Source organism: Artibeus jamaicensis, unplaced genomic scaffold (genome assembly GCF_021234435.1).
Source record: "Artibeus jamaicensis isolate MK-2021 breed Jamaican fruit bat unplaced genomic scaffold, CSHL_Jam_final contig_1015, whole genome shotgun sequence".
Taxonomy (NCBI): domain Eukaryota; kingdom Metazoa; phylum Chordata; class Mammalia; order Chiroptera; family Phyllostomidae; genus Artibeus; species Artibeus jamaicensis.
In genome coordinates, this window is record NW_026521194.1 from 4,826,704 (window position 1) to 4,853,302 (window position 26,599).

The following is a 26,599-nucleotide window of genomic DNA, read 5'->3' on the forward strand; positions in this document are numbered from 1 at the left end:
CCCACAGATGGGGTCAGAGGCGCTAGACGCTGGGCTTCTAATTGGACACGCTGTGTCAGAGAAGGGAGCAGCGGCTTCTTGCACGACTCACAGGATGTCTGTTTAGCCACTGTGACGCATTTTAAATAGCAAGCGAGAAACAACAGTGACACTCTTGCATCCTGTGAGTAAGCCCTGGGAGCTGGCTACCAAGGGCCAGTGTTTTACGGTTACAGCTCTGTCAACCATCTCTCACATTGTCCACCTAACGCCCCTGGTGTCGGTGGACATATTCCAGAAACACTCCACAATGCCCTAAGGATAGCTTACAACGCAGATGCTTTCTTTCAGATAAATGTAAAAAGCGATCTCCTGTTACAGGCAATGCTACTGTATTAGATACTTCCAAGTTGCTAAGAGACTAGATCTTACATGTCTTTACTACAAAAAAAAAAAGAAATGATAGTCACGTGACCAGATAGGGTGTGAGATATGCTATGGTGGTAATTATAGTGCAACACACAAAGTAGCAACGTGTTACAAGCCTTAAGCTTGCACAATATTATATGTCAATTATATCACAATAAAAATAATTATTTCTTCATCTCTAAAATGTATTCCCAGGGGGATGTACACCTGAAACGCACATAATATTCTACATCAACTGTAACTAAAAAATTAAAGATTATTAAAATGAAAATAAATAAATAAATAAAAATAAACACAGGTGCCCATACACAACACGGGCCACTGACCCGTGTAAGTCACTGACCACTTACAACTTTCTGGTTGGTGAGGCGGAGCCTCCATTTCCTGCCCTGCACCCGCGTGCAATTTCAGCGTCCTCGCATTGCTGAGGTGGTAAGAGATCTCCGGGCAAAGTGAGTGGCCTGCGGAGGCTCCCTTGTGGGGTGGCAGATGAAAATGCTGATGCCACAGTCAGTTTGACTGGGTCTCTCCACCCCCGCAGACCCTCTCAAGAAGTCACTGGTGCCTTTGGTTTCTGTACCAGTGGCTGGACCAAACTGGAACTGGCCTTGTCTCTCTAGCTGGTGGGCTCTGGAGATGGTCCTACTGCTCCTCACCGGGCATCCTCTCCGACTTAGAGGAGCTCTGGGTACCCACCTAGATCGAGGTGTGCAGTCTGTTCCCATGTTTGGCTGTGCCAACCTGGTCATTATGGCCTCACTCTTCCAGTGAATTCTGTTTGTGCTTCTCATGGAACTGGGGACATGTGTTCTTTTTCAAGGTATCTCTCAAGAGCTAGGTGCTGCGATAACAAAAGTAAGCCCTGACAGATATGGAACCTTCTCTCAGGAAGTTTGCCCTAGGAAGGTCAGCCCTAGGAAGGACCACGGGAAGCCCTATGACAGTGAATGTGTTCGAGTGCGCTGGGATTGTTTTCAGCTGGTAGAGTAACGCAACACACGTGGTAAAGACTGTCATGAAGGAAGAAGCCCCTCCCCCACCCCCAGTTTTACTGAGATATAATGAGTGTAGAAGTTTGTCTGGAGCATAACGATTTCACTTACATACACTGTGAAATTATTACCACAGTGAGTTCAGCTGAAGTATACAAAAAAGAAGAAAATACATATAGCTACAAAAAAGAAAAGAAAAACAACACTTTTCCTAAGTACGAGAAGTTTGTACACATCCCTATAAACCGGAGACACCCCATGCCATGCAGGGCCGTGGTGGGGAAGGACCGGAGCCAGTCAGGAGGCAGAGTGAGGAGAGAATAGAGGCCGGGTCAGAGCCTCTGTTGGGATTTTGGTGGGAAGGACTGGGTGAAGCAGGGTAGGTGATGCGAGGAAGTTTAGGATTGGATAGTTTGAATAATTTTGTCAGGCTCGGGATGGTAGATCCCTCACTGTGTGGTGCCTGGCCCTGAGGTGATTTGGTGCAGGGGGAATACAGACTTGACATGTGACGGTTGGGTGAAGGACATAGTGGGGTGTGGGCTCTGGATTGATTGCTTTTTATACCAAAGGCATGCTCACAAGGGGAGTCTTTCATTATCTCTTATGAACCAGCTAGCCCTGGGAGCAGAGTCTCTCCAGAACCAACGCCTCAAATACCAGCGGATCAAGAACGCAAAAATTATAGACCATACAATAAGAACCTGGATTCTTTAAGAGTTTGTAAAAAAGGAACCTGCTTTAATCTGGAGTATCAGGGATGGCTTTCAATAGGACACGATTAGTAAAGGGAAGGCTACAGGCTGAATGGAAATTAATTTGCGTGGATTAGGAGCCATGTTCCACATTTAGGAGATGGCGTGTGCAAAGGTCCTGGGGTGGTAGGAAGCGCTGAGTGATTGAGGAACAGAGAGGTAAGACTAGAGTGGAAGGGGATGCAGTCTGGGAGACAAGCAGGGGCAGGCTCTACAGGGACTGGTGAGCAGTGTTAGGGACTGGGATGTCGAGTTGAGAGCAATGGCCAGCCATGGGAGGATTTCAAGTAGCGGGTAGTAAAGCACCCACACCCCACTTTCTTGATTGGTGTCTTACATCTGACCTGGGTAGGAGCAAGGCCTTCCTCTGCATAAGCAGGTCCTGTTGCTATTCCTCTGGCTACTAGAATGACTGCCACGCTGCTCGTAGAGGTGGAGTACTGCCACCCTCCCCATCTCTCCCAGCAGGTGGGCCTTCCTCAGACCAACAGCTGCCTGACCACACCGGTGCTTGCCCCCCACGGTGCCTTTGCAGTCTAGCCCAAGAGTCCTGCAGTTCCCACCCAACAGCTCTGGTTTTCCTCTCTTAGTCCACATAGCTGTCCCATGAAGGAAGCGACAGCCTAGTGGGGTTTGCTTTAGTCAAGAGGTTTGCAAGAGGTTGAATGACTCAATGAAAACAGTTCCGCTGCAGGAAGCACTCTGTCCTCCAGAGACACCCCAGCTAATAGAGGAGAGATTGGTATTCGGAGGAGCAGAGAGCTGAAATCACGCGGCTCTTTCCTCATTAAAAAATGCATAGATAAGTCAGCAAGGTTTTAATGCAATTAGATGCAAAACCTAATTTGGAGCAGTTAGGTGAAAAGCACATAGCTCCATGTGTCCAATTGTGAAGTTGCAGGAGAAGTCCCACAGCGGTCTTGGGATTCATTTCTCGTTCTTAGAGGCCTGTGTTTAAAATACAGGGGAAACGTGAGTTTCTGCTTCTGGTTCCCAACCAGATTTATTTTATTTAAGCCTTCTAGATTTCTTGCTTTGGTCTAACCTTTGCAGAAAAACAACAATGAGTGGGCAGTAGTGGGCAGCAGCCAGGCAGTGGGCCGGAGCATCTCTAGGTAGCCGGGAACCTGTGAGAGGCTGCAAGTGTGGCTGGGGGCAGCCTGCTGGCACATCTCCGCTTCTGCTAGTTTAAATATTGGGGGGTTTAAACCTGAGGTGTGGAGTGGAATGAACACAGAACTGGAGACAGACAGCCTGTGTGTGGATTTCTGTTCAGCTACATCCCAGCTGCATGACTTTGGGGGGAAAAACAACCCTCAGATTTTCACTTTCCTTATTTGGAGGACAAGATCAATTTAAATGATTCCTTTAGAGGGAAGAGGGTGGGAACACACCCCCAGTTTCATCTGGAAATCTCTACCATCTTGGACTATCTCAAAGGACTTCCCTTAGTTAGAGGCTCTGGCTTCAGGCCTAAATGTTCTCATTAAAATGCAAATTTATTCTCCACACAGCTCCCCCGGTAGTTTTTCTTGTGTTGTCCTTTATTTCCTTTCTCTCCTTAGAAAGTGTGACGATAAGCCCCACCCCCCTCACTTGGCATCCAAGCAGGTCCCTGTCAAGACTCAAGCCCTGCTCTACCCTGTGCAGCAGGTGGTGTGAGTGTGTGGCTGAGGTTGGCCTACAGGCAGTGTGGGGACTAGTCCGAGGCCAAATCTGCCAAATCTGCCAAATCTTCCCCAGGGTTGTCTCGGCCCCTCTCCTCAGTAAAGGCGTGGACCTGGGAAGGTCACGGGAACTTTTGTGCCCTCAGTTTTCTTCTGTGTGAATGGGAATAATAATGAGGATCTCAAAAGATTATTATCAAGATTAGGTGTTATAATTTATATTAAAACGCTTAACCCTGTGCCTGGAACAAGGTAAACATTTAATCAGTGTTAGCTGGTGTTAGGGCCAACCGGATTCTGTTTTCGCAGCAGATCTTTTCCTCCCTTCTCTGCACCTTGCTCATTCCTTCCCCTCAGTAGACCCTATTTTTTACTTCACCTTTCTTCTACACACAATCTTTCTTCAAGGCCACGTTCAAATGCCACCATATCCACAAAGGCTTCCTTGAACTTCTGGAAAAATTAATTGCTCCTCTTCCCCCTTGGCCCTTTCCTTGAACGTCTCCTGAGAATGTATTTTATTCTGCTTTTTCTAATGATGATTCATGCAGTCCCTCTTTCTCCCCACCTTCATGCACCCACTCTGAACCTCCGACCACTGGCCCATGAGCTCTAAGGGGAGGGAAGGCAGCTCATTCCTCCTGAATCATTCAATCAGTTGAATAAACATTTGATGAATGAGCAAATGGCTGAATGAAGGCAGGAGTGAAAGGTGACTCGAATGGCACTTGCTGTCACTATTACAGAGAAAGCAGAACTCCGTGGAAGGTTAAGGTCTGAGGTTTGTAATGCGGCCATGGAGAGACAGGCCTGTGTGGGGCCAAGGGATGTGCACAGCCCCCGAACAAGTACTACTTCTAACTTTATAATTTCTGGCAATAACCTCTGGCCTTGTTTTCAGTGGATGGTGATAAGTACTTACATGAGACATGATGAGTAGACAAACACATAGGATGTAAATCGGAATTAGTAAAGCTCGTACCCATCGTGCTGGATTTTGCACCTCTCGTTAAAACCCCCTGAGTAATGGTGGCTCTGGAAGGAAGGGATTGCTTTCATCCAAGATTCATGGGGTGGGATGGCAGGCGGAAGGAGAGCGTGCTCACCATGCAGCCTCTGTAAGACCCGCTGACACAGCACTGGGTTCCAGCAATTCCTAGTTAGATGGACATTTGTTCAGTTTGGATTCTGCTTATTTCAAAGATCATCATTAAATTCTCAAGTTTAAATTGACTCCACTTAACTAATCACACTTCCGAGTGGGATAAAATAGTGAGACTTAGAGGGTGAAAGCTGAACTCTCAATTCTGACAGGGGGACGGGGCAGTAGGGGGGGGGTTGGGGCACCTATAATTAACTGTTCCGAGTACGTGTTAAGAGCTCCCCTCTCCTGTGTAGCTGTCCCCAGGGTGACAGAGAAGAGAGTAGTAGAGGAAGCTTTTGGGGAGTCTTTGGAAAGCTTCCCCATTGCCATGGCTCCTGGAAAATGGCTGTTTTCTCTTTTTCACTCTCTCTGTTTTTCTTATGTGCCATCCTGGTATTTTTTGTCAACTTCTTAGCATTCACTTTGATCAAAACGAACAGGCTCTTCTCAACTCCCTAGAAACACAACAAAGGGCCTCCCTCCCCAGAGTCCTGACTTTGAACTCAGTGACTGCTCTAGGTTCTACTCATCACTGAGTCCCTTCTTTCAGAATCTGCTCTCTTAGCTTCTTGCACAGACTCTCCCTCTTGTCCAGTTCCCTGGTGTTCATGGTTTATCTAGAATCATTTGACTTTGGCTCTAATGTAGCCTTGTGCTGAACTGCTACCTTCAAATTTTTCCATATTTCCAGATTATGGAATCTTGGGCAAGTGGGACCAAACCTCCTGTTCAGCTCAGGGTACCAGGAAGCCAGTCCTCATCCCCAGCTCCTTGATCGCCTAAGAAATGAGGTTAGCCTCTCTCTTTTCTTTTTCTCCCTTAAGTAGGGCCCAGTTGGTACCCCCCCCAAAATTGAGATCTTATAATGGGTCAGGCACTTTACATTTATTATACCTTTTCATGCAATGTTTCTCACACCATTACAAGGCCAGGAGATGTTATTAAGTGGTACAGCCAGAATTAAAGCCAGGTACTCTCGGCGTAGGTCACTTGTGCCTGTTCCTGGTGGTCGTTGAGCCTCAGTTTCCTCGTACACAAAATGATGACATTAGTTTGAATCACATAAAGCTGTCTATATCCAACCATTTTTTATTGAAAAATGGCACTTTTATATAATTCAACAGATAACGTTTTTCACCTAATAGGTTAGTTTTAAAGATATTGCAGTCGTCACATGCAAGGCATGTGGTAAACTTAATACACGTTAGCTGTTAAATTAATTATAGCACATCCTTCATTTTCCTATGTTGCTTTTTCTCATCCAAGAATTCCTAAAAAGTGTTTGTTTCAGTGTCCTCCTGGGGCTTCTGATAAAAGCTATGAGATCCTAAGTCCAAGGCCTGAAGACCAGAATATTCTGATAATACCAAGGAGCTTGTCCTTTGGTTTGGCAAGCCCCTTTCTTTTTCTCGTGAGAGATCCAGTATTTTACTGGTTTTAGTATCCTGGGGTTTCGGAGGCACAGCTATCCCCTGGGACACGCAGGGCCTTCTGGAGCACAGGTGTGGGAGGAAGGCTCTGGACCCAGAGGTGAGGCTCCAGAACGGCTGCCTATCCCGTAGGGCATTATTGAAGAATAATGTAAAGCTCTGTGTAAAGACCCAGACTGCCTGGGAGGTTGGGATGCAGCAAGTGCTATTGCCTGTGTTCTTCCAGCAGCTTCGATCCATGTTAGACAGCCTTGTCCGAAGCTTCCCTGCAACCTGAGATCTTCTCCAGCCTTCCCATGAAGATGAACCCTGGTCTCTCTCCACCCGCTGCTCCTTGTGTACGGGTCTGTCCCAGCACACTGCATTTAGCTGTGCACAGATAGATGTCTTCCCTACTAGACTCCACATGGACAGCTCCCAAATCGTATTCACAATGTGTCCCGGATGCAGAATGCAATGCCTGACCTGAAGAAAATACCCAGTAAATGTTTGCTAATAATACTAGTACTGCATGTACTGAATGCTTATTGTTCTGGATGAAATACACAAAACCCTGTGATGTACCGACTAGTATGGTTTACATTTTATGGAGAAGGAAGCAGAGGCACCAACACAATAACCTTCCGGGGCTGCACAGCTAGTAAGTGCAAAGGCAAGGTTCCAAGGCAGTCGGCTGCCAGGACTTGCCCATTAACTGCCTCTTTCTCCTTCTGGCAGACGGATGATTCTTGACTTTGGGGTAAGATGAAGAGTAATGAAGCACAGCCCAGAAGGAAGGAATTCACCTTTGTAGGAAGAAAAACAGGATTTTATGTCCTGGGCTTTTGATTGATGTTGTTAAAAGACCCCAAATCCTGCTTCAGCTAATGGATGGCGGGGACACAGACACAGGCAATTTGGAGATTTCAGAGCTGACATCAGGAAATAAATGTCCGAACGGAACTCTGCGGAGTCTCATTGGCTCAGGACGCTCTTCCTGGCTCAGCAGCCCCCGTGGCAGGGAGCCTGGGGATGGCAGTCCTTCAGAGGGGTGGGGGAGGAGCCCCCCTCCTGGGCGCTCTGAAACGCAGCCGCCGCCGCTCTGTTATCAACATCGCCTGGCCCTGCTCCCACCGGGAAAAGACGCCAAAGCGTCCTCATTTCAGCCTCGTTCCCGAGACTCATTAGGACAGAGGCAGGGGATGAGTGTAATGAATGGCCGTGCGTCTATGAATGCGTAATGCGAAAACTGCTTCCATCGTGCGCCTTTGTGTAGGGCTGGGTAGAGACTGGTGATTAAACCGTGAACTTGGCCTTGGGCTGAGGAGGGGGCTGCGAGGGCCTGAAATGAGGTGTTTGCTTTCATTCATACCTGCTGCTTATCCACCAGCGCCTCTCAGCCCCAGCGGATCGTGACCCACCTTTTAATCCCTGTAGCTTGCGCCCTTTTAAAAATAACTAAATAATTAATTATTATTTTTTGCTTTATGTGTCTTGACTTGAATTCCATCCGTCTGAAACAACTCGTGCCGGAAACAGCCTACCACATCTGCAGAATGGGGAGCCGAACTTGCCCCCAGTAGTTCCACAGACGCGCGGGTTTTTTCCCTTCCTTCTCATGGAGAGACACTGCAAACGATTTGCCTTGCACTGGCGTCCGGAAAGCAAATCCGATCACAATGGTATAAAGGAAATTCTTTTTTTTAAAGGTCGGTTCCAATGTTAAAATCCAGGTAACTCAAACCGGGATTCAGTGAATTCCCAGGGATTGGGAGGTGCATGATGGTCACGCAGAACTTCTGCAGAATGCCTCGAAATTTCCAGAACATTTTCACAACGGTAATATCATTGGACCCTTACTGCTGCTCTTGGAGCCCCGCAGCCTAGGTAACAAGACCCTCTTTTGGCAAATAAAGAAACTGAGAACCAGGAGGCTGAGTAAGGTGCCCGCGGCCGCACAGCCTGGCAGAAGCCAGCAGTGTTCTGTCTTTGGTGGTACGTTTTTTGATGCCCTTTGGATTTGTTCTGAGGAGAATTTTACTGTAGAACTAAAACATTTTTAAACTTAAAAAATTTTGGTCATTGAATATAGGATTCTTGGAGATGGGAAGAAGAGGAGGGAGATGTGATAATAGTTTTGGATCCAAAAACGAGCATTAAACCTCACCGGAGGTTGAACTACAGTGTAACACAAAATTTCCAAAAACCGAGGCATTTGAAGAATTATTTTATCTCTAAGCATTATAACTACTGTTACTTATTTAATATATATTTTTCTATATTGAGCTTAACTATAAGGAAGTTTGTACCACTAATTCAAATTAAAAATTTTATCACCTACATAAATAGGAGGCAACAAACCATGAATTCAATAAAAATATAAGACTATTAAGAAATTTCTGGTTAGATCCTGCAACCTGCAGAAACCTTTGAGCCTAAAGGGAAAAAGAAAAGTAAAGCAAAGACAAAAGAATGAAAGAAAAGAAAAAGGAAGATGTTCAAGTGTTAGAAAGTATTCAAGACATACTAGCTGACAACTGACATTTTCTTCTTTATATAACCAGGAGAATTGGGCAAGGAATAAATTTTAGATTGTGTAATCCAGTGTTACTTGATGTTATGTCTATGCCTGGCACAAAACCACTTCCAACAGTGCTGTGGACATGCATTTTATGGAAACATAGATGCATCTGATTGGCTGAGAACAGAAGCCCCCAGGGGAAACCAGGACAAGAGCCTTATTGCCAACTCATCTCACCGTTCTTCTCTGGGTAGGGCTATAACTACAAGGCTATAGACATTCAAGTTACAGTAATATTACAAACCAGTTAATTTTAGTATTTGAATCAGTCAGGACAGGATAGGCTAACAAACAATCCCCCTAAACCAGTTGCTGAACACAGCTTTATTTCTTGCTCACACTGCATGCCCATCAAAGGTCTATATATGATCTGGTAAGTCAGTGGGAGCCCTGGACACAAAATGCTGAACTAACCACAAAGGTGCTTAAGTTTGACCTTGAAGATCTTTCTACATCCCCTTGTGCTTCTGATAAAAAGGAGGGGAAGAAGTGTGTAGTTAGGTTGTTTCCAAGCAGAAAATATCCTTGTTACAATACTTGCACATAAATCCTGAGAACTTTGATTCATAAAACCATTATGCCTGAGGAATCTGAAAGGCTGAGACAATCAATATTGCTCTGAGCCAAATAACTAACTCTCAGTGCACAAACTTTCTTCTCCCAAAACCCACTGAGGGAGCAGCTGCTCAAACGCCCATGGTATTAGATTAACAGAATGGTACTTTCTTATTATTCTCCAAGCACCAGATGGCTCCAGAATCCAAAGACAATGGAGAAGATAACCTAAATTTATTTGGTGTGAGTGGTTCTCACTGAGGCTTTAGGAGAAAAACCATAGTACCGAGCAGACAAATGCAAAAGTAACTTCTATTTCACACAGAGTAGAGGCACAGTGTCCAAGAATTAGAAGGGGGCTCCAGTGTTATTTAGTCCATCTAGGGCTTCCAGTAATGTGGTACATTGATGGAACTACTGCAAAAATGCATGGAAAAAATTAACAACCTCAGAATACTCTTAAAACTCCATGTTTCTTCGATGCCCTATCACAATTGACCTAAATTTATGCTTTACTTCCCAATAAAAATCTTGGTTGTAGAAGAAAAATTACAAAGAATAAATAAACACTGGAATTCTAAATGACTGGTTTTACTTTATGTGCAACTTCAAGTTTTAACTCAAATACCAGGAAAATGTTTTTACTAAGTGAGAAAAAGTAGAAAAATACGGAGTGCTTGGGTAGTGAAAGAAAAATTTTCCTTTAAAAAAGCGAAATATAATTTACCAACATTGGAGAAAGTGCAAATGAATAAAGAAAGTTCATTTGCATAACGGTCTTTTGAAAAGATTAAAAAATTTCAAGATGGAGTGTGTGAGGCTTTGACAGTAGGAACAAGAAACCTTTAATTCAGTTCAGCATGACTGAGTTAACCGTGTTGGCCAATACTTTTGACCAGTCATTATATCCAAGGTACAGCACTAGGCAAGAGGGTGCAGTGGTAGAAAACAGAGTTCCTGCCTCCTGGTGGATTTTGCCCAGGAACCTCCCTTTTCAATGTATTAAATTAAATATACCCAGTTTCTGATTTATATGTTCCCTTAACAGCCGTTTGGCAGGCTCTGCCCTTGCAAGGGACGTGGGAACACATTTCATTCCTCTTTTATAATGAGTTTAAGAAAAAGTCACTTTACGACAGAAACATTTATTAATAAAGAAAGTGTTCTATAACCAAAAGAGAAGGGTTTAAGTAAATTTTGGAAGTAATGCATTAGGGAGATAAAGAGTAAGAAAGGAGTGTAAAGAAGGAAATGTAAAAAAAGGAGGAAGGAAGACAGACATGGGAATGAGCAATGAAAAGTAGCCCTGGTCTTGGAGGGCCTGGGGCAGGCAGTGCAGACCACCACCGGTCTTTCACCAGGGAAGTGCCTTCCCCGGGTGAATGCTGGAGCACCTCAGGTCATCTGCACTGCAGACTGGACTCCTTCATGGGAGTCTTGTCTTTCAAGGAAGAAAAGAATGAGGAAGGGAGTTAGAGGCAGGGAAGAAAGAGATAAGAGAAAGAAGACACACTTGCCTTCCCGATCTTAATTGCTTTCAAGTAAATTGAAGCAAAATGAGAAGTGTAATGGAGTGGAAGAGAGATATGTTTCAAGTTGAAGAATTACTAAGGTAGAGGATTGCTTTTACAAATGATGAAAAAAATCCGGTCTAAATGAAATATGATACTGTATAACAAAGAATAAAATGATCAAGATTTAAGGAAATTCAATCATAAAAATAAATTACTCCATCTTAATTACTTAGATTTAAATTGTCAATGATTAGCTTGATCTTAACAGCTCCATGATAAGGATGCAAGCTAATTTAGTAAAAAACCATTATCATACACAGTTATTTTGAAAATGTCCAAGATACAGAGCTTTGTTTCTTGGAGGCAACGATAGTTTTCAATTTAGACCCAGCAGAAAATTAAAATTTTGTAAGGAACATTCAAAGTAATGATAAAGTGATTTATGTGTTATCTTTAATATATTATACATGCTTTAAAAGATTTCACATCAACAAAAAGGATGCTTTCTTTCTACATATATTACATTTTTACTTCTCCAAATAGATATTAAAGAAAATAGTTCCCTTTAGAATAAATAACTACTGGCAAAAAATTAATGACTTCTAGAGATAAATTAAGTTTCACTTATTGAAAAATCTATAAAGCACAAGCCACTGGAGAATAGAATTTGCTAAATTCAATAACTACTGTCTTATTTGAAAGATATTTAACATGCCCTATGGCATCAAGAAAATGATTTGATGTTGACTCTTGTTTTCATTTTTTGCTGCCCCAGAGAGGCGTCTGGGTCTAGGCTATGAAGACAGTAACCAGGAAAAGCAATTTGGACAATGCCTGAGGATTTTTTTTGTCAAAGTGACTTCATTCTTGAGTTGGATCTTCAATGACTGGATCCATGCCATGTTAATATCTGTATTCCTACTACCTAGCAGAGTACCTGAGTCATAATCTTTAATGTGAAAATACCTTGGGAAAGAACTAAGTTCAAACCTACCTCACCAATTACAAGTAAGGAAACAGTGGCCAACTTATTTCTGAGTTTCAGTTTTTTTTTTTTTTATCTGCGAAAGACATAAAAATAGCTATCCATTATAGTTGTCCTGAGGATTAAATTAGGTTGCTGAAGTTCCCAGTACAGTGCTTGGAACATACTGGAACTCAGTGAATGACACATATTTACCATAGTATCTTATAGTAGACAGGAATTCAGTGACCCACATATAGTTAATTGCTCTACCCACCACTTTAGCTGGTGGAACCAGTCATTCCTAGCAGCTGCATCCTGATTTTTCAATCCCATTTAAAGTTTTTGAATTATATTTTACATGGATTTTGGAAGATTAAAGACATTCTCAAGAAAGAGGTTGACTTTCAAGTCTTAGAAAGAATATAGCTTCTGGTCCTTGCTAAAAAAATTTCATTCTCATGTATACGAACTAACCAGGTCAAGCACTTTCTTGAGAGCTGTTGAGATCTATGCTGAACCAACTCAACCCTTTAAGAGTAATCTTGTGGAATTGTCTATGGCTGCATTGGTACTGCTTAGCTCAGCTGGCCACACAGAACTAATGGAAAGCAAATTAAGTCAAACTCACAGTGGTCTTTGTGAAAATTTAAGAAAATGTTATTGTGTGTGTAGAGCTAACAAAGATGTTAGCAAATGAGCAGGCGCCATTGAGATGGTGCTTGAGAAATAATAGGGTTTACTCAGGTCTCGTCAATCCAGAACTTTACCATGTTCAAAAACTCCATTATAAAAACATGAGAATATTGGGTGAATTGGCCATAGGACTCCAGGCTGAACCTGTACGAGTTCCATGTCAGTCCACAAATGGTCTCTCAGCCATTTAAGGAAATCAAACATCTTCACCAGAAGAGCAAAGAGAGAGAATCAAAGGACAGTTTTTTTCAAGAATATTTCCCCTAAGGTTTTGAAATATTCCTATTGCCTTGAGGGGTTTAAGAGTATTGTGGTTTATCTAGAATAGTTAGATATTTTAATAAGACCTAATGAAGAAAAATTTCATCTTAGGCTTCTTTGCTCATGATGCTTTTTCCTTCCTGAATTTCCTCCCCCCCGAATTGCTAGATTCAACCAAGAGGCAGGCCCCCCACAGCGTTCTCCAGACACTGTTAACTAATGTCTTTCCTAGTACTTTCAATTCATAGCAAAACTATCTGTCATCTGCACTAAACTAAAGCACCCTTAAAAGCTATATATACATCTACATGTATCATTAAATATCTTCATATATCATTCATCTTAGTATCTGATGCTTAGTAGTTATTAGAACTTATTGACTGGATAAATCAGTGGCTGATTATTCATTAACAGAGATGTAAAGGGATCTCTTATACAGCAAGATTCCTTTGCATACTTAAGGTGTACTTCAAATTATGTAGTTTTTAGAAACCTATAACTTTGATAAAATAAAGTTAAAATTTATACTTAAATAACTTGTAAATTAAAACATATAATCAGCACAGCAGTGGTTATGAATTACAAACCTGAGAGGTTGGAAGTCAGCCTCCATTGGTACATTATTCCCTGGATTGGTCATTTTTTTAAGATATTCAATTTATCAAATTCAACAGAAGAAAAATATTTATAGTCTAACTTCCTCTCCATTGTAAATGAGTTCTAATTGCATATGTCACTTTTTTGATAAGTGAATATATATATATATATATTTTACTTAATGGAAGTATTTTCACTAACACTCAACTTCTCAGCTTTCCTTTTTGAGACAAGATATTGTAAAAGATTATAACAGATTCATATAGAATTATCAATTGCTATATCCCAGATCTTAGGGAATGTCCACTTCACAGTTATATCAATTGACTCAATAAAGCTAACTTCCAAGTCATTAGAGTCTTAAAGTTTACTCTTATTTAAAAAAGAGCAAACTTTTCCTTTTACTCAAATAAATATAAATTTGGAAGCAATGTGGCTGTGGTTATTATATGAAATAAGACTTTTCATGTTTATAATGTGCCTTTGGATCCTCTTAGAGTACAGCAAGAAATATAATTTTTTCATAGGCAATAAAGAAGAAAAAATCTGTGTTTGTACACTTTCTTATAACGATGACAAGAAAAACAGCAAAAAGAAGATCTAACCACAAAATACTAGAATATAGGTGAGGTTATATTGCAATTTAGCCATGTCTGTCTGGCAGAATTCTTTCTAAGGGAAATTGTGAAGAGCATTATATTTCAAGCCTCGAAGGTTTTGATAAAAGAAAAAAAAAACCAGCTGCAATTTTTGCTACAAAAAGACAGGTGGCGTAAGCATGCAGCATTTTTAAAAAAAAACATATAAAGTGATTATTTTCTCTCGGGTTCTTGGAGGAAGCTCGTTTGCGCTCCGGTTTGTGACTCGCCGCGGTGACGTCAGTGTGGCAGTGCGGAGTCAGGCGCGGCGGCTCCCTATAAGCCCAGGAGCTGTCCGGGTGCTGAAACGGCCCGACCAGCTCTGCCGTTGGACTCGGAGGAACATGCTGTGGATGTTCTCTGCCATATGAAAAAGAGGTAAGGCTGCTTTTCTGTTTGATTTGCTGGAAAGTTCTAAATTGTTTTTTCTTCCCTTAATTTCTAGCTGAGAAGAAAAGGTCGTCTGACTAGCTTTTATGTATAGAATAACTGAATAAACAACCTGCTGCTCATTAGCCGATGTAAGGACACTGTATAGGTATATACGTGACTGAATCTATGTTGTATACCACTTGCTGTTAGATATTTATTAACCATGTTATTTAGTCATGATAAGCATGAAAAAGTTAAGAATTTTAGTATTAATGTAAAGTTAACCAAGCTCAGTATTTTGTTTCTTTCCTTAATTTATTGTCTTTCTCCCCCAAGAACCAGATACAAAGCCTTTATATGCTTAATATTTTTAACAGTTGGTTTTCAATGATTCAAAGGTTCTTAAATCCATGAGTCATAAATTTTATCAACCAATCATGGAACTATTACCTGGCAAGAGCTCAAAATTAACTAACTATATACAATCTTTTTCTGAATTGATACACTCTGAGATGTCTTACATTATGATTTGATCATTTTAGTTCCAGGAAAGTAAGATTGGAATGATCTCGAAAACAGGCTTCTTCCTTTATTCAGAATGAAATATTATCTTGGATTATAGATTGGATATATGCATGGAATGCAGAGATATAATTACCTGAATACCTGAGGAAAACATCTATGATTGTATGAACTGTTATTATTATGTTTTCATTGAAAAATATTGTGCAATATTTTGCTAAAGATTTTTAATGGGACAATTTCCCCCCCTATATCCTGACTAGTTGAATTGCTTGAATTAGATATATCCACCTTTATTTGTTCATATTCCAGTCAAATGTTAATAGAAAAGACATTTTTACTCATCTTCACCACTTTGGAGGGCTGCTACCCAAGAAAGGCATCCCTTGAGTCTTACTCAAAGACAATAACCATCCAAACTGAACCTTCTAAATGACTAAGGTGAAGAGCTTGTTAGATTATAGTTTAAATACCTGCATTGAGTATTCTGCCCCAACTCTACAGCAAAGCCCCCATCCCCAACCACCACAAGACAATGATTTTAAAGACAAGCACATAACTCCTATGTTAAGAATACTTCAGGATAATGGTTTAAAAGAAAACGATTTCACTAAGGTTCTCAAAATTAGTATCTTAAGTGATAATGTTGAAAATAGATAGCAAGACTAAATTAACCCTGAAATAATATAAAGAAGCATGTATAATGTATCTTTATTTAGACCTAAAAATTTATGAATAAAATTGCTTTTAGTAAACATTGATTCATAGTAAGTATTTTACAAGTTTTCTCTGACATACCTTTAGAGAGTTTTCTTTCAGTAAATTAAGTAGTCTGGTTAATGAGAATCATTTTAATGAATATATGCATCTGTGCTAATTTTTTTTTCTATAGATATAGATGTTTTGGGGCTTTAAAAATTACCTAAACACTAATATTATTTTGTAAACAATGATATGTTCTGCAATTGATGTCTAAGCTAACAGAAAATTGTACCCACATAGCTTACATATTACACAACCAGGATCCAAGTACAGATATCATGACCAAACTTATAAACTTTCTTTATATTTATTTTATTTGCAACAAAATGGAAAGTATTAAAATAGTTTATCAATGTTAGCAATGCCAAATGTAAAGCTTATAAGAACTAATATCCTTGTTAATTCATATGTGAGATAATAAGGCAATAGAGAAAAAAATGAATGAAGATTTTTAAGTAGGAAGAATTCAACACATTATCTGTGTATACCTAAATCAGGAGTTACATAGTGGTTATTTTAAGATATTTTAACATCATGAGTCATTTAAAATTTCACAGGTCCAGACCAAAATACACAAGCATAAATCAAGCTGAATTGGAATACTCCCAAGTTCAGAAATAGACTGTTTAAATAAACTCATGTTCTTTTTGTAGCATCTGTTATTATTTACTATACATTCTTGAGGGCTGATGAAAAATATAACCATGATTGCATTTTGCAAGACAATGACAATACAATTATTAGAAGAAACATGGAGCACAGATATTTTAAAACAGTTTATTATTTTAATATGTCGAAACAGAAAGAAACTTCATTGGATTACCTACTAGCTTGGACCTGACAAAAACGCATGTTGTGGAGATTATTAAGGTACACACCTTTCAAAATTGATAGCCAGATTTGGTGTCAGAGTGAGACTAAATTAGTTCTGAAAAATATATGTGAGTGGGACTCATCCACAAGGTAGTTCAGTATGATTGACATTGACATACTGTATCACTTTATCATATGTAATGACATTATTGCTGCTATATTTCTACAATAAAATTAGGTGGACAATTTAGGAGCTAAACCACATGCTTTTTTGGTACAACCTTAAGAAAATTATTTTGTGTGCATGTTTATATGTGTGTGCAGGTATACATGCATGTTTTAAATTATACCAACTAACCTTTTTGTCAATGATTTTAATAGGAATGCTATTCAAGAAAACTAAAACTCAACTTGGAAAGCCTTGATTAAACAGACACAATGGATACTAAAACCAACCTACATGTTTTGTGATTTAAAAAATAAAATTTGACCCCTGGCTCATGTAGCTCAGTGGATTGAGCATGGGCCTGTGAAGCAAAGGGTCACCGGTTTGATTCCCAGTCAGGGCACATGCCTGGGTTGCAGGCCAGGTCCCCAGTAGGGGACACATGAGAGGCAACCACACATTGATATTTCTCTCTCACTCTTTCTCCTTCCCTTCTCCTCTCTCTAAAAATAAATAAATAAAATATTTTAAAAATAAAATTTGAGAAATACCATACCAGTGTTTTTGTTATTATTTTAACCAGGTGTATACCATGCAAATTTGATGCAAAGGGGCATCAATTTTGTTAGATTCCCGTGGTTAGCTTGTGGGAATCATAGAGGGTATATTTATAGATTTCAAAAACAGTCATCTTAAGTTTAATGTGAAGTAATCTCTATTATGTTCCCCCTCCCACCAAATGGTTGATTACTTCTTTTGCTATAGTGTTGTAGTCTGCTTCATTTGTGTTAACTCCTGTTTTCCATCTTTAAGGAAATCTTTCAACATGGCAGAAGCTAAGACTCACTGGCTTGGAGCAGCCCTGTCTCTCATTCCTTTAATTGTCCTCATCTCTGGGGCTGAAGCAGCTTCATTTCAGCGAAACCAGCTGCTTCAGAAAGAACCAGACCTCAGATTGGAAAGTGTCCAAAGGTTTCCCAGTCCTGAAATGATCAGGGCTTTGGAGTACATAGAAAAGCTCCGACAACAAGCTCACAAGGAAGAAAGCAGCCCAAACTATAATCCCTACCAAGGTGTCTCTTTCCCTTTTCAGCAAAAAGAACATGGGGATGAAAGTCACCTGCCAGAAAGTGCAAGGGATCCCCTGAGTGAAGATGAGTGGATGAGGCTAATACTTGAAGCTCTGAGAAAGGCTGAAAATGAGCCTCAGTCTGCACCAGATGAAAACAAACCCTATACCTTGAATTCAGAGAAGAACTTTCCAATTGACATGCCTGATGATTATGAGACTCAACAGTGGCCAGAGAGAAAGCTCAAGCACATGCGATTTCCTCCTATGTATGAAGAGAATTCCAGGGACAACCCCTTTAAGCGCACAAATGAAATAGTGGAGGAACAATATACTCCTCAGAGTCTTGCTACACTGGAATCTGTGTTCCAAGAGCTGGGGAAACTGACAGGACCAAATAACCAAAAGCGTGAGAGGGCTGATGAGGAGCAAAAACTTTACACAGATGATGATGATGATATCTATAAGGCCAATAACATTGCCTATGAAGATGTGGTTGGAGGAGAAGATTGGAACCCCGTAGAGGAAAAAGTAGAGAGTCAAACCCAGGAAGAGGTAAAGGACAGCAAAGAGAACACAGAAAAAAATGAACAAATCAATAATGAAATGAAGCGTTCAGGGCAGCTGGGCCTCCAGGATGAAGATCTCCAGAAAGAGAGTAAAGATCAACTCTCAGACGATGTCTCCAAAGTAATTGCCTATCTGAAAAGGTTAGTGAATGCTGCAGGAAGTGGGAGGTCCCAGAATGGAGGGCAAAATGGGGAAAGAGCAACCAGGCTTTTTGAGAAACCACTTGATTCTCAGTCCATTTATCAGCTGATTGAAATTTCAAGGAATTTACAGATACCCCCTGAAGACTTAATTGACATGCTCAAAATGGGAGAGAAGCCAAATGGATCAGTGGAACCAGAGCAGGAACTTGAACTTCCTGTGGACCTAGATGACATTTCAGAGGTTGACTTAGACCGTCCAGAGATATTCCAAAATAAGATGCTCTCCAAGAATGGCTACCCCAAAACATCTGGTCGTGCTGTTACAGAGGCCCTACCTGATGGGCTCAGTGTTGAGGACATTTTAAATCTGTTAGGGGTGGAAAGTGCTGCAAACCAAAAGCCTCCCTATTTTCCCAGTCAGTATAACCAGGAGAAGATTCGGCCGAGACTCCTCTATGGTCCTGGAGGATCGAGAGCAAACCAGGTGTTCAAAGGGGCCTGGATGCCAGAGGTTGAAAACAGACAAATGGCATATGAAAACCTGAATGACAAGGATCAAGAATTAGGAGAGTACTTGGCCAGAATGCTAGTTAAATACCCTGAGATCATGAATGCAAACCAGGTGAAGCGGGTTCCCAATCAAGTCTCATCTGAAGATGACTTACAGGAAGAGGATCAAATAGAGCAGGCCATCAAAGAGCATATGAATCAAGGCAGCTCCCAGGACACCGATAAACCAGCCTCGGTAAGCAAAGGGCTCCCCCTGGGGCCCCCGAAGAATGAGAATATCCCAAACAAACAGTACTTTGATGAAGATCGTTTGTTGATGAAAGTGCTGGAATACCTCAACCAAGAAAAGGCAGACAAGGGAAGGGAGCATATTACTAAGAGAGCAATGGAAAACATGTAAGAGGCTTTCATTAAATGCCCTACTTGCACTCCTCATACCCCAGGAAAACCCCAACATTTCTCTTTAGTGTGTTGACTTCTATCCTGTTAACACTGTAATATCTTTAAGTGATGCACAGGCAGATGTCTCCATTTCACTGGGTTGTCTGCTTCACTTACTCTGAGTTGTTCTCTTGTGTATTGATACATGTAAATGTTATGACTTCTGGATAAAAAAAAGTAATTATACCCCTTCTTTAAGAAAGATATCTATGATAGTGTTTAATAGTGTATCTAATGGTTGTGGCACTGTGGATGCTCACATATGATAAAGGGTGTCTTATAATCTTCTTGATAGTTTTTAATATTTATTGAATTATTTTGTTACTGTCTGTAGTGTTTTGTGGAGTACTGAAGCAAAAAAAATAAAGCATTATAAATATATAGTTTTATTTATAAGGTCTTTTCTATTGTGTGTTTTATTTTTGACTAATAAATGTTATTTCTGGACAACTGTGGACTCTTCATTCTGGAAAACTGGAGACAATGACTGTGGAGCAAGCAGTATGAAGCCAAAAGAGAAAATCTCCACCTTCCACAGCCAACCCAGGTAAGAAATCATAAATCATCAGTGTATGAACATGCTGTGTGCTTATAGAATGCAGCATTCTCTAACAGCCCACTAGCTAATTCTTGCCTGAGGTTTTTCACACACACACACACACACACACACACACACACACACACACACATATACACACACACATGCACATACAACTTATGGAGTAAGGCTTTGTTGTCCTTTTATACCTTTTACCCTTGATTTGTATACATAGAAACATTAAATTTTTCCATACACATAACCAACACTGAAAAAAAATAGCTGTGTACAGGACAATAAAAAATGACTATAGACAAGGAAGCAATCTACCTATTCCCAGGTCACCTTGGTCCCCAGAGTACAAAGAAAGCTTCTACCTCTTTTGTATGATTTCAGAGGGGTTACAAGACCCCCAAACTGAGTGTCAGCTAAATGAGGGCACAGGCACAGTGAAAATATGCCAGCTGCCCTCTGTCTTGCCCTAGGGCTGGGAGAGAATCGTGAACAGGGTGGGCAGTACCTGTTATGTGTGCCTCACTTCAGGGGCCATGGAAGATAACAGCATCCTAACATAGCAACTGGGAATCAACATGAGGAGCAAGAAAATACACAGAGCAGCACAATGACAATGGCTGTTAAAACACCAAAGGAATAAATAATTATCACTATTTACTGAATACTTTTGGACACCAGGCACTATACAAAACATTTTAACCCTTTATCTCACTTGGTCTCTACTATACTACTGTCAAGGGTCTTTGATTTCTCTTTTAAATGAGGAGAAATGAAACTCAGAAAGGTTACATATAACTTCCAGTGTCCCCCAGTATGCAAGCTGACGAAGCCTACATTCTTAACCACTTCACTGCACTGACTCTGGGAAATGCCCTTTCCCCTGAGACTGGGGACTTTGGAGGTGGGGTGGTGAGAAGCTCATGAGGTCTCAGTATGGGCCACTCCCCAGTGAGGGCACAAGTGAGTATGTGTGGGGTGTATGTCTGCATTGTGTGTCTGGGTGGGGAGGGGAGACAATACTTGAACCATCAGACGGTGATTAGAAAGCTTGCATACCTTGAGGGAAAACACTGAATGTAGGGTTTCCTACTTCATAATTTTGCCTTGACTGTTTTCTGTCCAATTATCATACAATTTTATGAAATCCAATCATCTGTAAGAGTACTTAGAGGTGAATTATATTTACAGTGTTTCTAATGAGTGATTTTTACTTAAATACTTTCAAAGTAGAGAGTTATTACCCTGCGAGGCAGTAGTGTGAACCGAGACAGCCAGGATACTTGTGAAGCTTAAATAGGTACATATTTATACACTATGCTTTGCATATGTCCACATTCACCTATGCCCATTGGATATTCTCTTCAACTCTCTGTTTCATTCAGTAAGTCACTCCAACTGTGCCAAGTTCACTGTGTGACTATATTCATACAAGCCCTTAGAAGAAATGAGTACTTGGCACACCTCCATCCAACAGAAAGTTGCCCTTCCGGGAGGTTAGGAAGTGAGAGCAAGTGACTGATACAACATGCTGATGAGGCTCCAGGCTGGGATTTATACACAAATCTGGGGGATCCTAAACCTTGCACTCATTTCACTATGACACCAAGTGATGCTTTTTTTCCAAGTCTCTCAGCTGGACTTGAAATTCCAGAGTTCTCTAACAATGACATTTCAGGCATCAGGATGGGCAATTGGGAGATATTTAATTTGGGATATATGCTGTCTGCCTGACTGCTCAGACAGCAGTCAGCAAGCATCTCTGCCTTCTTGCAGTGCCGCTGTGTCTCCAGCTATTGAGTCATCAGACATTTGTTTTTGATCCAAAGATTTTCTTCATACATACATGGTTCACTGGCATAAAAAATAAAGTGCTAGGTACTGTTCAAGCGTGTGGATGACAAATTAGTTGGAATTAGGGCAATGCTTCCCCTTTTCATACCCAGAAGTCTCTTTCACTAGAAGTCACGGAGTAGCTTGAGCCCTCCAAGCAGTTGTCCTCTGCAGGTTCCACAGGAAAGAGAGAGAAGCTGCATGTGCACCAACACAGTACCTCTTCTCAGAGTTCATGTCTCCCCCAGGGGTCAGATAAGAGCCTGGTGCTCTGTGTGATCTCTGCAAGACCCTCACCTACTCAATCTTCCCTCCCCTGGGTACTGATGGCCTCTCCTCCCTACCTGCCTTGCAGACAATTAGGACTAAACCAATTATGCTCCTTATAACAAAACTTCCGAGTCATCCCTCATTTCTCACACTCTTGCCCTTGGTGCCCCCACTAAAATCTATCAGCTGTTTGAACCTCATTCCTACTCTTCCCCATATTCTATAACACTGTTCATTATGCCCTTTAATACTTGAGGTCAGTCATCAGCAAAATCCTCTGCATCCTCAACCTTTTCTGTGAATATTCTCTTCACCTTCTTGCTCTGAGGGAAATATCTCTCCACTGAAGTTTTGGCTTCCCCTGAAACTCTCTTCCTTGCTTCTTTTTGCTGCTTATGGGACATTTTTTCTTTCATTTTTTTTTATTGAGGGGAGGTAGTATGTTAGTACACAGCTTTGTTATTCATGAGGATTACCTTAGATTCAAGTGAAAGTAAAACCAAGTTAAATGAAATGTATCAAAAACATAAATAAAGGTTCACAAAATCCAAGCAAAGGTCAAGCCAGAATGTTGGACATCCAGAAGAGCTGGAATAACCTTTTTTTAAAAAAATTGAAATATATTTGATATGTAACACTATGTAAATTTAAGGTGTACACTTTATTGATTTGCTACTTTAAATTTCATGCTATCGGCCAGTACCCATCCATCACCCCTCGCTGTTGTAGTCACCTACTGCCTTGGGCCACTCTCCCTCATGCATTTAAAAAGTAGCTCCTGCTCATTGTCACTTCTCCTGACACTGCTTCTGTCTAATATTTGTCAATTTTAATATCCATGAAGATGACCTTTTCAACACTTTCCAGGCTCCGTCCTCCATCAGCTAGTCACTTACATAATTATGCCCTTGATCTTTTCCTTACTAATTAATAAGTGCAACCTACCCTAAATATAAATGCTCAACATTTCACTCTAACAAACATCTTCTATATTTCCTGTGTACCTCCTTTGTGCCTTGTTCTGATAATACCCCACACCCACCAGAAATGCAACGCATGGATCCTACCATCTTTCCACTCTCTCTCATTCCTTATATTCTTCACCACCCACCTTGTCAAGCTTAAATTTCATGTTTGTCATTATAATCACACCTTTGGAAATATTCTTAACTCCTTTCTCTCATGCTTTATTGTAATTGCTTTGCTAAACAAGAATTTTAGTTGAGTCCAATTCTCCACCCACTCATACCTTCTCTCCTACAACTGAACATAGCAGGAAAACATACCATTGCTGATTGATTTTACTCTACTCATGCTGACTTCAAGTGGCCCATAATGCTCTCCTGGAATGCCATACACCCCTACCTCATTCAATCTCACCCCCTTAGGTAATATCATATCTTCCCCTATGTCAGCAAATATCTAACATTGCCTCCATGGTCCACACTCTCTCATGATTATATAGCTTCATGTTTCACTGAGAAAAATAAAGCAGCCTGAGGAGAAGGTCTGTAGATCCCCATGTTCATTTTTACCTACCTACCTGCATCTGGGGTGATGCACTCTTTCCTTTCCTTGTGGGTAACTGGCCTGTGCTTCTGACTTTATTAAGCCCCCTACTTGTGCACCCAACTTGGCCTTCTTGCTTATTTGAGAACCTCGTTTTCGTAATCCTCCCATTCTCTATGCACCAACTTTTGCCTTTCTACTGGATCATATCCATCAGCATACAAATAGGCTGCATTTTTTCATATGCAAAACCAACAAAACAAATGACCAAGCAAACTTTTTAAAAAACCTCTTCTCATCCCAATTTCCCTTATACATACTGCCCCATGTCTCTTTCCTTTACGGAAAAACTCTTTAAAAAGTGTTGTGTACTTATCCAAATTCTCCCCTTACATTCTCAAACCTCTTGGTCAGGATTTTACCCCCACTTCATAGAAATGGTCTTATCAAGATTAACAATGACCCCCGCATTGCTAAATCTTATGATCAATTCCAAGTCCTTATCTTATTTGACTTACCAGCATCTGACAATGTAATTACTTTTTCCCCTGTAAATACCTTCTTTGCTTGGTGTTCAGGTCACCAAACATGCCTGGCTCTCTTTCTCAGTGTCCTTCGCCATCCCTTCTCATTCCCCCAACCTCTGAACATTGGAGATCAGAGCTCAAACCTTGAAATTCTTCTCTTAACTGTCTACACTCATTCCTTAGTTGATCCCATCCCAGCCTCATGTCTGTACCACCAATGAATGGCCAACAGCTTTCAAATCTGTGTGTTCAGCTCATAATGTTTCCTGGAATTTCAAACTTATAGATTCAATTGTTTCAATGACACCCCCACTTGGATGTTTAATAGGTATCTCAAAGGTAACATCCCCTACTCGACAAAATTCCAGCATCTCTCATGGACTTTCGCATCTCAGTTCTTCAGATCAAAACCCATGGTTTTCTTCCTGACTCCTTCCTTTATTGTATAGCCTGTTTATGGATTAATATCAAAGCTTGTTGTCTCAACCTCAAGATATATCCGCAGCCCATCTTCCTACTACCTTCGCTATGCCTAATACACTACCAACCATGATCATCTCTCACCTGAGTTATTGAAATATCTTTCTGTTGGTTTTACCTGCTTTCACTCTACTTTCACTGAATTTTGAATAGCCACCAGTATGTTTGGGTTATAATCTACATCAAATGATACTGATGAGTGAGAGCCAAAGCTATAGCTATGGTGTGGAATGCCCTACAGGATCTACTTCTGAACTTTCTCATACTACTCTTCCTGTTACTCCTTTGCACTTGCTCTGGCCTCCTCCCTGTTCCTTGATTAGGACAAGCATCCTCCCACCTTGAGACTTGTGCATTTGCTGGTTCTTCTTTCTGAAGTGTTATTTCCCCATGCTTTCCCCCCTAAACTCCTTCGAGTGTTTTGTGCAAATACAGACTTCTCAACAGCACTCTTTCTCAACCTTCAATTCTTACATACTTTTTCTATCTCCTTACCACTGATTACATCTGACATTCTTCATCTGCAGTTCCACCTTATTTATTGCTTACTCCTCTATCACTAGAATGCAATTCCCTCAACCCCCCCGCTCCAGGGTAATTTTTGTTTGCTTCATTCATCATTGTACCTCTGGCTCCCTAGATCAATAACTGGAATATAGAAAGTTCACAGAAACTAGCTATTGACTAAATGAGTAAATTGGGAATGAGGGACAAACAAAGAAGAAAAAAATAAAAACAAGGGAAATAGACTTTGAACCTAGAACAGTGAAAACAGGTAAATTCTTGTTGAAAATAAATAAAGAAACATCAACTTCATTATATAAGTACAGATTTAAGGCCCATTTTTAATTTTCACAGAATGAAATTAATGTAAGTAAATGACATTAGTGAATTATTAAAATTTTATGGAGTAAAATTAATAAAATAAAATTTCTATCCAGATTTCAGTGCCCTCTATACCAAATTTTTCATCATCACCTAAAAAAGATGTAATAGCAGCATTGGCACTCAGTTGCTTCTGTGACTTGCAGGAAAGGAATCGGTAGAAGCTGTCAGCCAGTGACAAATGGGCCCAGGTATTTTTTCAGTTTTACTTATGCATGATCAGAAGGGCTAACGCCATGCTTAGGCAAGCCTCTAAGATGCCGTAGTTTTCCAGCATTACCAAATTATAGCAATTTTGGTATTTTTATTAATAAGGGAGAATTATAGTTATTTTACCCCCTAGCACAAAAAGATTACTGTTATTATAAATATAATGGAGATTAGTCACATGTTGAAATAAGTTATGCTGCCCAAATACATAGCTACTACATGAAAAGCTATTTGTGCTGCGACTATTATTCCTGATGGTCGGAAGCCCAGGAAGCCCTGTGGGTTTTCTTCAGGGAACATCTGAAGGGTAAAAAAGAACTGGGGACTGAAAAGCTAGTGGAGTTTTTCTGGCAAGTTGAAGCCTTTGGATTTGGAACAAAGATGACAATTTGTTTGCAAGTGTTCACACAGTATTTACCTTCCAGAGGGTTTATTATAGCAATCATCAGCAAGTTTTTCTGCAGAGTCGAAGCCACATGTGTATTTATAATTAATTTCCATATCATTTACATATGCCTATATACACTCTGTTTTCTATTCTCAGGATATTTTCGAGTAAATATGTATTGTTGATACCTTGAGGTTTGTTATTTTATTAGATTCTTTTCCCCCCCTTGAAGCTCTTTTATTAAATCATTATCATTGACATGCCTTCTGGGAAGCACAGGGGAGCAGTGGTGGTGGAGTGAGGGGACGGGGTGAAGAATGGCCTGTATGTTTGTGCTATGACATAATGATGGAAAAGTCACATTGTTACTTCTTGTTGCTCTGGTGCATACCCATATT

At 40.6% G+C, this 26,599-nt stretch overlaps 1 protein-coding gene across 1 annotated transcript; it reads left to right on the forward strand.

Annotated features, from left to right (window-relative positions):
* Positions 1–14,491: 14,491 nt before the first annotated feature.
* Positions 14,492–19,884, forward strand: SCG2 (secretogranin II). The gene is made up of 2 exons (XM_037139115.2): positions 14,492–14,559; positions 17,630–19,884. The coding sequence occupies exons 1-2, from the start codon at positions 14,549–14,551 to the stop codon at positions 19,506–19,508; spliced, it is 1,890 nt and encodes a 629-aa protein (XP_036995010.2). The 5' UTR covers positions 14,492–14,548; the 3' UTR covers positions 19,509–19,884.
* The last annotated feature ends 6,715 nt before the right edge of the window (positions 19,885–26,599 follow it).